General features: G+C 38.8%; 1 protein-coding gene across 1 annotated transcript; it reads right to left on the bottom strand.

Annotated features, from left to right (window-relative positions):
* Positions 1-12,591: 12,591 nt before the first annotated feature.
* Positions 12,592-17,293, bottom strand: LOC139463439 (WSCD family member AGAP003962-like). Its single transcript, XM_071244709.1, has 3 exons — positions 17,014-17,293; positions 15,223-15,456; positions 12,592-12,944 (listed from the first exon to the last, which is right to left on the bottom strand). The coding sequence occupies exons 1-3, from the start codon at positions 17,291-17,293 to the stop codon at positions 12,592-12,594; spliced, it is 867 nt and encodes a 288-aa protein (XP_071100810.1).
* Positions 17,294-17,640: the final 347 nt, after the last annotated feature.

The following is a 17,640-nucleotide window of genomic DNA, read 5'->3' as shown; positions in this document are numbered from 1 at the left end:
AGTGCTAGCCCACTGAGATACCATGCCGCAGTTTAACATGAATACCTCACTCAGACACAGTATATTGACTCCGAGCCGAGTCCTTGTTTTAGCCCAGTGTGCAGTGTTGGCATGAAAAATACACTGGGATGTTTGCTGTGGTATGATTAATTAATTTCTTTCTGGAAGTTGTATTTCGAGGTACATATGTTGCAAAGTCAACATGTTGAGATGCACATGACGTTTCCCCTTATACAATACATCTGTTATTGTGGGCTGCTGTGTCAACGTGTCAATATCAGTTTTTCCCAATAAGGCTCAAACTATGCGGATAGATGCGGAACTTATGTTTGATGGAAAAATCGATTTTACTCAAATTTTACAAATGGATACAAAACATTAAGTAAGACACATCGGTACTGCACATAAAATGCTTGTATGAGATACTGAAGGAATTCTATCATGGATGGACACAGAAATACATCCCAACAAATTGATACTGAAGATGAGATGGGAAACAAATGGATACAGACAAAGAGCTGTGAGCTGACAAGCCACTTCAGTATGAACCCCTGAAACACGAAGCAATAATGTTTAATGAAACAGCATCTGTTACTCAAACTTTGCAAACAGACACTCAGACGAGTCGCTTTCGTGGGGAAGACGATGATGCCTCAACCTCAGAATGTTGAGACAGTGTTCCACCGAAGACTGATAGAAACTGGATTTAATGATGCAAGAGATGAAGTGGTTGACTTGAACTCTGTCTGAACAGGTTCAGTGAGCGATTTTGGAGACCTGTATCACCCCGACTACACTCTGTCTACTGATGCACAACACACCAGTTGCTGGGGATTGCTTCTTCTCATCTTCATTGATTGTGTGAGTGAATTCTAACTTAATGTTATATCGGCAGCATTTCAGCGGTATAGTGAAGAGAGCAGTTATATAGATAAAGATATGTCAAAAAAGACAAACCGTTTCAAATACTGAACCATTCAAATCAACAAATACATCAATAAAATATTTTATACAATTAAAATACGGGCCATAGACCACATGCAACCAAAGCTTGACAACCTTACTGGGGGCTATGGAGAATGACAGTATCTTTGCTACCTGCATGATTATCTAGCATGAATTAAGCCATTACTCTATCCACTGGTAGTTTAAGACAATACTAGCCATTAAATAAAAACTTAGTTCAGATATGAAATTTGTTAAACTATTATGGGCAGCTGCATGATCACAATAAAGTTCCAAAATATCTCAAATGAATGGATGACCTGAAGAAATATCTGTAATTGCCTGAAGTCAACAGAGTGACCCCAAAAAGATGATGAACTGTTTACAGTTGGACTGTTGTTGCTGATATTTTCAAAGCTATTGAAATTGTTAAAGCGTCAGCAGTGAAAATGATCTATTGTCTGGAAAGAGATGGTTTTGAATCCAATACCAGTGGCATACTTTCCCACATCTGTGGATTCATCTCTGCAAATAGAACGATGGGAACCATATGTAATCTCTTACTTGTAGGCATTCTTGTTGATATATTAATTTATTCGTGTCCCATTTCTTAAGAGTAAAATCTACTTTGGATGCAAGGATAAGGATAAAAGATAAGGATCAGGATAAAACCCAATAAAGAGAGATAATATCTAAATTGATAACAGCAGCTGCAATGTGGGGTTTTATCCAAATGTCTAGGGTTGGAATCATCTAAGGCATATTGTGAAACGGTTCTTCATATCGAAGTTTAAAAACAAATGTATGCAGGGGTTTAATGGGTTAGAATGCAATCTAGTGATGTATTCAAAATAATATTAAATAAAGCCAGAAAAGCCTTTTTCTATCATTTCCGACAGTACTTGATATTGCTTTGAAACGATTGGCCAAATTAGAAACACATGTTGTTAAAAAAATTCGTTTCCCAAAATGTCTCTCAATATTTCAATTTTCATGAACCATCAACAATTTCATCTTCCTATACGCACACCATTTCATCCAAGGTCATATAAAATAGGAACGTGTTGCAGGACGTGGACTTGTAGTTCAGACTTGGACTTTCTTCATATTCACAGAAGGTATTTGAACAAGTGGAATTAATACCACGTGGATGCTCAAACACTCAAAGGATTTGCTTGACTTTGCAATCTCAGAAAAGAATCAAGTTTAATTCTGTCTAAATATTTTATTTTTCAACTTTGTACATCACTATCCCACATGAAAAACGTACGTCAAAGCTTCATTCCTTAATCCACGGGACTTCATTTAACAAAACGGGGTCACCATGGATACAGTTGCATGAATATCTTCAGAGGTTCAGGAAGTTTACTGAGATAACAATATGTGAAATGTCGGACTTCCTCATTGACAACATCTATGTAATATCTGCTGGGATTGGCAAAGTCAATACAAGGTAATTTGGCCAAGAAGTTTAACTTAAGCTTCAGGAACATCAATGAACTGATACTGTTCAAAAACAAACGATAAAAAACAATTTCTTTCCACTGATTTACTCACCTGAACTAGCAATAAAGGGCACCGGTGAGACTGACTCATTTGCTACATATTTAGATCTATGCATAAAGATTCAGATTGACAAAAACACTTTCTATAAGACTGTATTACAAGAGGGATTATTTCAACTTTCTGATAGTCAACGTTCCCTTAATGTCAAGCAATATTCTAACAGATTCAACCTTTGATGTCTACATTTCACATATTTTAGATACAATCGAGCATTCTCTTCCTACCAAGATTTGAATCAGCGTCAAACGGCTCTTGCTCAAAAGTTGTTTAATAAGGTTACAACTCAGTAAAGCTTTGAAAAGTTATGGGATTTTTTTATGTGGAGGACATTTCCAAATGTGACGCTTCAGTGACAAAAATGATGTTCGATGCCATTCCCTATTTTCACTTGTGCCATATATATGTTCCCCTGGGTGGTATTGTTTAGGTGAACAATTCACTTGCCTCTGCATGTGTTTGTGACGCGTGCCACCTGGGCAGAATACGCTCACTTTTGTGCGAACACCTGGTATCATGACTATTTGATTGTGATTTACAAGCACATTCTCATGGTATGGTCGGAATCGTACAATCGACTCTGCTTTTAGCAGACATGTCTTATGGATATGGAAAGGGTTTTGTGGCTTTTATACTGAGCACGTATATTCAGGATTTACAGATCATTAAAAGGAAAACAGTCATGAAATTTACAAAAATTTAAAAAATAATACGAATTCCGTATGTACTTATTTTTCAACGATACATATGCATCGCAATCAGATATGAACGGAGTTCATCTTCAATGCTATTAGTATCGCACATCGTACAAATTGGCGTATCGAAACAAATAAATTGTCCCCTCAAATGCTGGAAAAAATAATTGTGCTTTTGACTTCTAAATAAAGAATCTGTTAGATGGAGTTGAAACAATAACAATATCAATAACACTCTTTTTTTGGAATCCCCAAGCTTTGTTGGCCTTTGATACAAGAGTATGTGCGACGTAATAGGACATTAAAATGGGTGTCAGATGGGACATATATATTTTGTATTGTGTAGGCTCGGTACAAGACAGTTTCTAGATGTGAACCAGCTGATTCACTGCAGCATCGTTCCCTCGTGGTTAAGATCGGTGCTCAGTGTATCCACCACTGGTTCAGTCGTTGAAGGTTTGATATACATAGCTTATAACCATGTTGCTTAATGATCATTCTACCCTTAGATGGTGGTCACCGTGCGATCACTGGCTCACTACATCGATACGATACGTTGAAAGTTTGATATACATAGCTTATAACCATGTTGCTTAATGATCATTCTACCCTTAGATGGTGGTCACCAAGCCATCACTGGCTCACTACATCGATACGATACGTTGAAGGTTTGATATACATAGCTTATAACCATGTTGCTTAATGATCATTCTACCCTTAGATGGTGGTCACCATGCCATCACTGGCTCACAACATCGATACGATACGTTGAAGGTTTGATATACATAGCTAATAACCATGTTCCTTAATGATCATTCTACCCTTAGATGGTGGTCACCATGCCAGCACTGGCTCACTACATCGATACGATACGTTGAAGGTTTGATATACATAGCTAATAACCATGTTCCTTAAAGATCATTCTACCCTTAGATGGTGGTCACCAAGCCATCACTGGCTCACTACATCGATACGATACGTTGAAGGTTTGATATACATAGCTTAAAACCATGTTGCTTAAAGATCATTCTACCCTAAAATGGAGGTCACCATGCCATCACTGGCTCACTACATCGATACGATATGTTGAAGGTTTGATATACATAGCTTATAACCATGTTCCTTAAAGATCATTCTACCCTTAGATGGTGGTCACCATGCCATCACTGGCTCACAACATCGATACGATACGTTGAAGGTTTGATATACATAGCTTATAACCATGTTGCTTAAAGATCATTCTACCCTAAGATGGTGGTCACCATGCCATCACTGGCTCACTACATCGATACGATACGTTGAAGGTTTGATATACATAGCTAATAACCATGTTCCTTAATGATCATTCTACCCTTAGATGGTGGTCACCATGCCATCACTGGCTCACAACATCGATACGATACGTTGAAGGTTTGATATACATAGCTAATAACCATGTTCCTTAATGATCATTCTACCCTTAGATGGTGGTCACCAAGCCATCACTGGCTCACTACATCGATACGATACGTTGAAGGTTTGATATACATAGCTAATAACCATGTTCCTTAATGATCATTCTACCCTTAGATGGTGGTCACCATGCCATCACTGGCTCACAACATCGATACGATACGTTGAAGGTTTGATATACATAGCTAATAACCATGTTCCTTAATGATCATTCTACCCTTAGATGGTGGTCACCATGCCATCACTGGCTCACTACATCGATACGATACGTTGAAGGTTTGATATACATAGCTTATAACCATGTTCCTTAATGATCATTCTACCCTTAGATGGTGGTCACCAAGCCATCACTGGCTCACTACATCGATACGATACGTTGAAGGTTTGATATACATAGCTTATAACCTTATAACCATGTTCCTTAAAGATCATTCTACCCTTAGATGGTGGTCATCATGCCATCACTGGCTCACAACATCGATACGATACGTTGAAGGTTTGATATACATAGCTTATAACCATGTTGCTTAAAGATCATTCTACCCTAAGATGGAGGTCACCATGCCATCACTGGCTCACTACATCGATACGATACGTTGAAGGTTTGATATACATAGCTAATAACCATGTTCCTTAATGATCATTCTACCCTTAGATGGTGGTCACCATGCCATCACTGGCTCACAACATCGATACGATACGTTGAAGGTTTGATATACATAGCTAATAACCATGTTCCTTAATGATCATTCTACCCTTAGATGGTGGTCACCAAGCCATCACTGGCTCACTACATCGATACGATACGTTGAAGGTTTGATATACATAGCTTATAACCATGTTCCTTAATGATCATTCTACCCTTAGATGGTGGTCACCAAGCCATCACTGGCTCACTACATCGATACGATACGTTGAAGGTTTGATATACATAGCTTATAACCTTATAACCATGTTCCTTAAAGATCATTCTACCCTTAGATGGTGGTCACCATGCCATCACTGGCTCACAACATCGATACCATACGTTGAAGGTTTGATATACATAGCTTATAACCATGTTCCTTAATGATCATTCTACCCTTAGATGGTGGTCACCATGCCATCACTGGCTCACAACATCGATACGATACGTTGAAGGTTTGATATACATAGCTTATAACCATGTTCCTTAATGATCATTCTACCCTTAGATGATGGTCACCATGCCATCACTGGCTCACTACATCGATACGATACGTTGAAGGTTTGATATACATAGCTTATAACCATGTTCCTTAATGATCATTCTACCCTTAGATGGTGGTCACCATGCCATCATTGGCTCACTACATAGATACGATACGTTGAAGGTTTGATATACATAGCTTATAACCATGTTGCTTAATGATCATTCTACCCTTAGATGGTGGTCACCATGCCATCACTGGCTCACAACATCGATACGATACGTTGAAGGTTTGATATACATAGCTTATAACCATGTTGCTTAAAGATCATTCTACCCTAAAATGGAGGTCACCATGCCATCACTGGCTCACTACATCGATACGATATGTTGAAGGTTTGATATACATAGCTTATAACCATGTTCCTTAATGATCATTCTACCCTTAGATGGTGGTCACCATGCCATCACTGGCTCACAACATCAATACGATACGTTGAAGGTTTGATATACATAGCTTATAACCTTATAACCATGTTCCTTAAAGATCATTCTACCCTTAGATGGTGGTCACCATGCCATCACTGGCTCACAACATCGATACGATACGTTGAAGGTTTGATATACATAGCTTATAACCATGTTGCTTAAAGATCATTCTACCCTTAGATGGAGGTCACCATGCCATCACTGGCTCACTACATCGATACGATACGTTGAAGGTTTGATATACATAGCTAATAACCATGTTCCTTAATGATCATTCTACCCTTAGATGGTGGTCACCATGCCATCACTGGCTCACTACATCGATACGATACGTTGAAGGTTTGATATACATAGCTAATAACCATGTTCCTTAATGATCATTCTACCCTTAGATGGTGGTCACCATGCCATCACTGGCTCACTACATCGATACGATACGTTGAAGGTTTGATATACATAGCTAATAACCATGTTCCTTAAAGATCATTCTACCCTTAGATGGTGGTCACCAAGCCATCACTGGCTCACTACATCGATACGACACGTTGAAGGTTTGATATACATAGCTTATAACATTATAACCATGTTCCTTAAAGATCATTCTACCCTTAGATGGTGGTCACCATGCCATCACTGGCTCACTACATCGATACGATACGTTGAAGGTTTGATATACATAGCTTATAACCATGTTCCTTAAAGATCATTCTACCCTTAGATGGTGGTCACCATGCCATCACTGGCTCACTACATCGATACGATACGTTGAAGGTTTGATATACATAGCTTATAACCTTATAACCATGTTCCTTAAAGATCATTCTACCCTTAGATGGTGGTCACCAAGCCATCATTGGCTCACAACATCGATGCGATACGTTGAAGGTTTGATATACAAAGCTAATAACCATGATCCTTAATGATCATTCTACCCTTAGATGGTGTTTACCATGCCATCCATGGCTCACTACATCGATACGATACGTTGAAGGTTTGATATACAAAGCTAATAACCATGTTCCTTAATGATCATTCTACCCTTAGATGGTGGTCACCAAGCCATCACTGGCTCAATACATCGATACGATATGTTGAAGGTTTGATATACATAGCTTATAACCATGTTGCTTAATGATCATTCTACCCTTAGATGGTGGTCACCAAGCCATCACTGGCTCACTACATCGATACGATACGTTGAAGGTTTGATATACATAGCTAATAACCATGATCCTTAATGATCATTCTACACTTAGATGGTGGTCACCAAGCCATCACTGGCTCACTACATCGATACGATACGTTGAAGGTTTGATATACAAAGCTAATAACCATGTTCCTTAATGATCATTCTACCCTTAGATGGTGGTCACCAAGCCATCACTGGCTCACTACATCGATACGATACGTTGAAGGTTTGATATACATAGCTAATAACCATGTTCCTTAATGATCATTCTACCCTTAGATGGTGGTCACCATGCCATCACTGGCTCACAACATCGATACGATACGTTGAAGGTTTGATATACATAGCTAATAACCATGTTCCTTAATGATCATTCTACCCTTAGATGGTGGTCACCATGCCATCACTGGCTCACAACATCGATACGATACGTTGAAGGTTTGATATACATAGCTTATAACCTTATAACCATGTTCCTTAAAGATCATTCTACCCTTAGATGGTGGTCACCATGCCATCACTGGCTCACAACATCGATACCATACGTTGAAGGTTTGATATACATAGCTTATGCCCTTATAACCATGTTCCTTAAAGATCATTCTACCCTTAGATGGTGGTCACCATGCCATCACTGGCTCACAACATCGATACGATACGTTGAAGGTTTGATATACATAGCTTATAACCTGATAACCATGTTCCTTAAAGATCATCCTTCCTTAGATGGTGGTCACCATGCCATCACTGGCTCACTACATCGATACGATACGACAACAGTGACAAGCTGTGACGGTGAACAGAAGAACTCGGTAACATAACCCGCGTTGTGTCTACCCAGGTGGTCATGCTATACACATGACCGACGATATGAATGACCCCACGGTCAATAAATTATCTCATATTGTTGAACACCTTAACATAACTTATGGCGGTGATATCAATATCACAGCTGGTGGCTATATATTCTCCCCTGCTTACCCAGCCCCGTACAACATATCAGTATTAAGACTCAAAACATTCTAATTAACATCGTACTTTCACATTTCCCGCAACCGTAAATATATAACTTTATCATAAAATGGTTAGAGTTATCGATGTGATATACCCAGCTGGTAGGCATGGTATAATAATCCAATCTAAGGTCTTCAGAAAGCTCTGTGCGTAGATGCGATGCCAACTTGTTGACAAACTCTGCGTAATCTTCAAAAAAAGTTCAGGATGGTGGTTTCTCGATATGTAGGTGCTTATGTCAACAAACATGGATATAAATCATTTGGCACTATATAAAAATGGGAGAAGGGGAGGGAGGGGCGGGGGGAGGTGGGGGGCGTTACGATTTTACGTCCTATACGATTAGAAATTGACTTTAGTGAAATAAAACGTTTTTTGAACTTCGCTTCTTTGAGAGTGACATTATACGAAAAGAGATCTAATACAATTGTATATTCTGTATCGTAAACAGTTATTTAAATATTCAAAGAATACAGTAGTTCTACACATGATATATGTTTTAAAAGATACAAAAACTCTCCAGATATCATGGTAACGTTGGGCCAACGTTGGCATAACGTTGTAGACACTGATCGAGTCTGGTCGACGATGTTACGTTGGGAAAACGTTTGTTGAACGTTGAGCCTTGTAAGTTAACAGTAAATCGCGAGGTTAAATAAAGGCATCAACAAGTTCTTTTGAAGCAAGTTGTCTTTATCCTGTTTACTTTTAATCAATTATACTTGTTAAGATCTTAGTTTGCAAATGAATATCAATTCTTTAGGAGTTTTTTCTTATTTTGGTTACTATGAACATCGGTGTTCGCCTTCACCTAAAAAGCACGTGCTCGTGACGTCATTTGAAAATAATATATGTGACGTCATGTCATGGCCAGAAATGAAAAGGAACACCAGGCCCAGCGCAAAATGTAAGTACTATGTGGTCTTGTAATACTTTCGTCACGATATGGCTTAGATATCATTGTGGGTATCACAATTTGATTCGCGACTGCAAATAGTCTAGAAATAATACCTTGTATTGTTTTAACTATACATATTTGCTGGGAAATGTACCTTTATCTGCAGTTTGCATGATTTCTGCCTTAGAAATAAAGTCATGAAATGAATTTGAAGGCGGTGAATAATAATTCTTAAGCACGAGTATCTAGTAATGAGAAGATGAATACGAGTAGAAAGCTGTGTGGATTTTGGTGCTGAACAAGATGTGTAGGGTATTCCAATGGAGGAAACCTCAAGGACAATTCGTCAATTAAGCACACGCTCGCTTAACAGCTAGTAGATGTGGATATCACTTTTTGCACTCGTTGAATAAAACTATTGCATCTGGCTAAATTTAACGGGAATAACTGTGAAATTAGATTAATGTGTTATAACATGAGCTCAATGTATAGTAGACGTAGATAATTGTGAATTGAAAATAATACAAGAGTGTTATTTTACTGCATGGTCTGACAAGCTGCACTTTCAACAACGCTGTTTTCACACAACATTCACGCATAATGTCAAAGGCGAGTCAGGGGCGGTCGGGTAGCCTAGTGGTTAACGCGTTCGCTCGTCAAGCCGAAGACCCGGGTTCGATTCCCAACATGGGTACATTGTGTGAAGCCCATTTCTGGTGTCCCCCGCCGTGATATTGCTGGAATATTGCTAAAAGCGGCGTAAAACCAAACCAAAGGCGAATCTTAAAGTGAGTGAGTTAAAACTTAAGGTCACATCGGCAATATTTCAGCCATACTGGACAAGAACGGAGACATGATACATAGATTTATATGGAATAAAAACCTGTCAGCGAAGGACAGTAGAATAGCTAGAATATCACAGTGACGATTTTAAAACAGTTTGAGAACGATTAAAAGAATACAATTTCAATCAACAATACAACATAAAAATGGGCTATAGATCACCAAAACTAAAATGGAAATGTCAAAAACCAAAACGACAATGTCAAAAACAAAAGCAAAAATGTCAAAAACTAAAATGAAACCACAGAAAACTATTTCCACCGCGGAAAAAATCTTTATTTCTGTATAAATTACCACCAAAGACAATAAATAGATCTTAATTGTGCATTTGCCATTTTTCGGCACATGCTTAAATGTGTTAACTTGTATCAATACAAATTAAAGGAGTAAGTGAGTGAGTTTGGTTTAACGCCGCTTTTAACAATATTCCAGTTATATCGCGGCGTGTCAGCTTAATGTGGGAGGAAAGCCCGAAGTGATGCAGGTCTCAGACGTTTACCACTTCGGTGAAACCCACGAGCACGGATATAGTGCTGACAAACCTAGAAACATAATCGGGGCGAACCGAGATTCGAACCCACAATCATAGGATTCTGGAGTGCCCAAGGGACGCAACTCTGCACATTTAATCGCGGCGCCTTCGACGACTGAACCACCCGCGCGCCCCGCAAATTAAAGGAGGAGTACACCCTCGATACAGTTATGTCAGACGAGCTTAACATCTTTTACAAAATACATACTGGGACACTTTGTTCCATTTACCACAGTATGAAAAGCGCACAGGTGAAATAGACTTTGTTCACATGTATATACGTGAGCTTCTATCATTACAGAAACACTTCTAAGGAAACTTGCTTAAGATCTTGATTCCATGTACATCTCAACGATAGAAACAACCCTTGCCAGACAAGGCATGGCTTTTGTGTATTTGTTTAATCTTTGGGCCGTCTGAGGTTGCTTGGTTTGTTGTTTAACGCCGCACTCAGCAATATTTATCTGGACCAGACAATCCAGTGATTGATATCATGAGCATGCATCAACCAAGTCAGCGAGCCTGACCACCCGATCCCGTTAGTCGCCTATTACGAAAAGCATAGCCGCCTTTTACGGCAATCATGGGTTGCTGAAGACCTATTCTATCCCGGATCTTCACGGGTTGGGCCGTCTGTGAAAAACATCTGCCGAGACCTTTTTATTTACATATGTTCCTACGTGCTATAGAACGATGTCATTGAACCAAGTGTAAACTGTTCCTATATTTTCTTTACTCAATTTAGGTTGTAACCATCATCTCTTTTCTAATAAACTGAAGCGCAAGTGGAGGTAAAATTTGATTTTGTATAATATATGCTCAAAAACAACGGTTCAAAGGTTTTTCGTGGAACATCATATGTTTACTAAAATCGGAAACGGTTCATACATCCAAGCAAGTCACACTGCTCTCATACGCATGCAAGTTACATATGTAGTGAGTGAGTGAGTGGGGTTTGACGCCGCTTTTAGCAATATTCCAGCAATATCACGGCGGGGGACAACAGAAATGGGATTCACACATTGTACCCATTTCGGGAATCGAGCCCGGGTCTTCGGCGTAATGAGCGAACCCGACCGCCCCAGTTATATATATATATATATATATATATGTACAAATGTCTCCTCCTTTACTTGAACATGGGCGGTCGGTAGCCTAGTGGTTAAAGCGTTCGCTTGTCACGTCGAAGACCCGGGTTCGATTCCTGACGTGGGTTCAATGTGTGAAGCCCATTTCTGGTGTCCCCCGCCGTAACATTGCTAAAAGTGGCGTAAAACCATACTCACTCACTCACTGGAACATATATAACAAATCGTAAACATTGGATTGGTTTTCATGCAGCTATGTTGAACTGTACAAATAACCATCCGTAATATGTCTTATATCTTGCGCATATAGCACAGACTCTGATTTGGGATATAAATGTAGTCAGGAAAAACCTGCACGACAAACATACAAAATATTTTTATCTCACAATGTGTGGGGGCAGTCGGGTAGCCTAGTGGTTAAAGCGTTCGCTCGTCACGTCTAAGACCCGGGTTCGATTCCCGACATGGGTTCATTGTGTAAAGCCCATTTCTGGTGTCCCCCGCCGTGATATTGCTGGAATATTGCTAAAAGCGGCGTAAAACCATGCTCACTCACTCACTCACAATGTGTGTATCTTGCGATAACTCGGACATGGTTTAAACCTGCAAGACTAAATCGCTTTACACTAAACACTCAAACATGCTTGACATTCAGCAACATGTCCTTCAGTCTCTCTTCATTTAATCAGTGACTGTCAAATCTTTGGTATTTCCATCACAACATCCAGGTCCCCATGCTTTCGCTGACATTTCTGAACCGGTCTTTGAACATCTTCCGCGTCTGATTGATCAACAAATTAATCGCAAGTCTTTTTTCTTTAGAATAGAAGAAATCAAGAGGCATTGCAGAATGTTTTCTCAGATGGTTCCCATCAGCGTTTGCCAAGGCACATCGAACGTTTCCTTTAATACCCGACTGTCCCAGGAACACTTTAATCCTGTGTAATTCCTGTGTGAGGTTCTGTTTTAGTGCGTCATAGAAGATGGGCAGAACATCCAGGTGCTTCATCCAGGAAGTATAGAACTGACCATAATGTCCAATCTCATTCGCAGTAAAGGATCCCCATTCTGAAAGAAAGTTCGCATATTTATAATGTTATATTGTGTACTCTGGATGTAACGATTCAACAAAGCTTCTATAGATCGTGATTGTCGCACATGTCATGTCAAAATACAACCGGTGTTGTAGGCTCAAACGACTCCCCCTAAATTTGACTCTAGAGTCATGATCATATGAGCCTAGGCTCACATGACTCCCCTAGTAAGGCTCAAACCACTCCCTCTGGGCTCAGCTAACTCCCTTACTTGGCCCAAATGACCCCCCTTGTTTTGAAACAAAATGATTACAGAAAAGATCAACCATATCTTGTATTATAAAGGTTTTCAACCCCTCCTAATTTTCTATTCTGAATTGTTGGGTTAAGAATTATCCCAAATATTGTGTGTCAGATGTTTTAGTACCAATTATTTTATAACAGTTTTATATTTAACTTTAGTTGGAAAACTCAAGGTGACCCCCTTAAATCACTTTACTTTTCGTAACCCATAATTTATTTTCAGAATACTCCCTGTGTCCTACTTCCGATTCTTGAGTATCAGGCTCAAACTACTCCCCTTATTCTATATCCGATTCTTGAGTATCAGGCTCAAACTACTCCCCCTATTTTATATCCGATTCTTGAGTATCAGGCTCAAACTACTTCCCCTATTTTATATCCGATTCTTGAGTATCAGGCTCAAACTACTCCCCCTATTTTATATCCGATTCTTGAGTATCAGGCTCAAACTACTCCCCCTATTTTATATCCGATTCTTGAGTATCAGGCTCAAACTACTTCCCCTATTTCATATCCGATTCTTTAATATCAGGCTCAAACTACTCCCCTTATTCTATATCCGATTCTTGAGTATCAGGCTCAAACTACTCCCCTTATTCTATATCCGATTCTTGAGTATCAGGCTCAAACTACTTCCCCTATTTCATATCCGATTCTTTAATATCAGGCTCAAACTACTCCCCTTATTCTATATCCGATTCTTGAGTATCAGGCTCAAACTACTCCCCTTATTCTATATCCGATTCTTGAGTATCAGGCTCAAACTACTTCCCCTATTTCATATCCAATTCTTTCATATCAGGCTCAAACTACTCCCCCTATTCTTCATCCGATTCTTGAGTATCAGGCATAAATATCAGGTATAAATGACAGGACCAGTACATCTAGATCTGTTTCCGATACAACGTTTTAATGTTAACACAAACGTTTAATATGTAATGCACTAATGCGAACGTTTAAAGAAGTATTAGAGATGAAATGGATCGAAATATCATAAAAATGCCCGCGTGTTTTCAGAATCTGCGAGCCGCTGTAGCTTGATAGCATTCCGCTCTTTCCTAACGACAGGCTGCTATCTATTCTATTTCTATGTGTCGTCATTAGCGTCACGTTTCTTGTTGGTGAAGTCATCCTATATTATGTTCTATGACATTGCTATTTGTGAATTAGTGACCTCCGCTGTGAGTTTTTTCTCCATGCTTTTTTATTAATAAAGTCACGAACGTGGTTTCTTCAATAAATAATGTCCTTGCACATCACAATTAATTAAGCAAGAAGGGGGCACAATTGGTGCCAATGAGGTGCCTGCTTCTTGCCTAAATGTCTTATCCACAAATTTCACATTGATGTTATCGATGAGGAAGCCAAGGGTTTCACCTATTTTTTTCACAGTAAGCTTCAGATGATATTTGCTTTCATTGTTTGACAAATTGAGCTAAACCTTTGAAGATAGAGAACTTATTATATCTATAGTCAACAAATGTCCCACGGATCAAGGAAAGACGTTCTTCCTTAAGTTTGTCGGGTTGGGATGGGGTGTACATAGTTTAAAAATCATGTTTTGATACAAATGAACATCATTCTTTTCTGACATTGCAATATTTCAAGCAAATCCGTTGAGTTTTTGAGGATCCACATGGTATTAATTCCACTTGTCTCAAATGTTTTCTTTAAAAATAAAAAGAAAGAATTAATGATTATGGTTGATCCTGGAGACATCGATTTGGTGGTACATTGCTTGAGCAAGCAATATACCTCTCTGTGTACGAATTTCTAGTGAGCTTTGGAATCTGGTATAAAAGAGGCATGGGTCAAGACAAAAATGAATAGTGCTGGTGCGTGGTTTTGGCCTGAAATAGTTTGGGCTGGAAATAGTCGGAATCATAGAACAGACGTTGCTTTTTTAAGAGATTTCTAATGATTCTGGAAATGGTTTTGTCGCTAAAACAATATATTTTCCATTACTCCTTGTGTTATGAAAGTATTAGAAAGAACATGTATGCACTTACCGGTGATATATTTGTCGATGATGGGCGCTCCTGTGTGGTTTGCCTTGATATATTTGAACAGGGACAGGAATGTTTCATACGGGTTTCTTATTATAAGAATTGTTCTGTCATAGAACGTCTCGTCATACAACTGGTGTGTCTTCACAGCTACCACGGAACCATTAGACAGACTCTCTCCAGGAAAGCCATGGAGTCTCAGATCCTCGTCTGTGTAAACTGACCCTGTGGCTATCCCTGAAAATAGGAATGATACAATGATGACTGGTTTTGTGTATATCGTGAGTCGCCACAGGATATATATGTGTTTATCTAAAATCATCCCATGGGACCCGGGTTAGAACATAGGTCCCCAGCAGCATGTGGCTTGTAAGAGGCTACTAATTTGGATCGGATAGTGAAGCCCCATGCCGAAGATCGTTGCTCAGGCTTTCAGTCCTGTTTCGCCTGTTCCAGACTGATATTTTACAGACTGTGATATAGCCTGGGATGTTGGCGCATGTTACATATTGTTACATTACCTGTTAAATTTCACAATGTTACATTACCTGTTAAATTTCACAATGTTACATTACCTGTTACATTCAATACTGTTACATTACCTATTACAATCCTTACTGTTACATTACTATTATATTCCTTACTGTTACGCTACCTGGTATATCCCTTACTGTTACTCTTACCTGTTACATTCCTTACTGTTACATTACCTGTTATATTCCTTACTGTAACATTACATGTTATATTCCTTACTGTTATGCTACCTGTTATATCCCTTACTGTTACTCTTACCTGTTACATTCCTAAATGTTACATGACCTGTTACAGTCCTTACTGTTACATTACCAGTTATATTCCTAACTGTTACATTACCAGTTACATACCTTACTGTTACATTACCAGTTACATACCTGACTGTAACATTACCAGTTAAATACCTTACTGTTACCTTACCACTTACATACCTGACTGTAACATTACCAGTTACATACCTGACTGTAACATTACCAGTTACATACCTTTCTGTAACACTACCTATTACAGTCCTTACTGTAACATTACCAGTTACATACCTTACTGTAACATTACCTATTACAGTCCTTACTGTAACATTACCAGTTACAGTCCTTACTGTAACATTACCAGTTACATACCTTTCTGTAACATTACCAGTTACATTCCTTAGTGTTACATTACCAGATATATTCCTAAATGTTACATTACCAATTATATCCCTTACTGTTACATTACCTATTATACCTCTTACTGTTACATTACCAGTTATATTCATTACAGTTACATTACCTGTTACATTACCAGTTACATTCTTACTGTTACATTACCTATTATATCCCTTACAGTTACATTACCAGTTACATTCTTACTGTTATATTACCTATTATATCTCTTACAGTTACATTACCAGTTACATTACCAGTTACATTACCAGTTACATTACCTGTTACATTACCAGTTATATTCTTTCTGTTACATTACCTATTATATCCCTTACAGTTACATTACCAGTTACATTTCTTAGTGTTACATTACCAGTTACATTCCTTACTGTTACATTACCAGATATATTCCTTACAGTTACATTACCTGTAACATCTCTTACTGTTACATTACCTATTATACCTCTTACTGTTACATTACCTATTATATCACTTACTGTTACATTACCTATTATATATCTTACTGTTACAGTACCTATTATACCTCTTACTGTTACATTACCTATCATTTCTCTTACTGTTACATTACCTATTATATATCTTACTATTACAGTACCTGTCATTTGCTGCAGGAGGTGCCGGACCCACGTGTTGCCTGAGCCAGGGTAACTAGCCAGGGCTATCTGAGGAAGGACTCTGGCAGAAAGTCTTACACTTGGACAATGAAGATCTGAACCGTTCCCACTTGTGGAAAGGAGCATTGTTGAGAACGGCATTGATTTTCCGTGTAGTATCGTCATAGTAAATATGTGTTCCACTGCCACCACGGTCAACAGTAGCCCGAAGATAACGGGGACAATAGTTCTGGGGGTCATGTATGCATACCACAAATGCATGATGCCCTTGAGACAGGCTTCTCTGAAAGAAAGAAGTGATGTTGTAAACCGGTTATTCATTAACAGGAAGAGTGAGTGCATTTTATACAATAACCCAGCACTATCACGGCGGGGGACACCAGAAATTGGCTTCACAGATTGTAGCCATGTGGGGAATCGAACCCAGGACTTCGGCGTGACGAGCGAACGCTTTAACCACTGTCCCTCTACAGAATAAGAACGTTATAGATGTTAGAGAGTTTAAGACTATATATTTTTTTTCAAAATGTATAATTGTGTTTCAGTGTCTTAAATCACACTACTGAACATCCGTCGTGCAATTAAATCATTCTCTCATCATCTCTTAT

This window comes from Haliotis cracherodii, unplaced genomic scaffold, assembly GCF_022045235.1.
Source record: "Haliotis cracherodii isolate W230 unplaced genomic scaffold, xgHalCrac1.p SCAF_1, whole genome shotgun sequence".
In the NCBI taxonomy this organism is placed as follows: domain Eukaryota; kingdom Metazoa; phylum Mollusca; class Gastropoda; order Lepetellida; family Haliotidae; genus Haliotis; species Haliotis cracherodii.
This window is presented reverse-complemented; position numbering and strand designations above follow the sequence as displayed.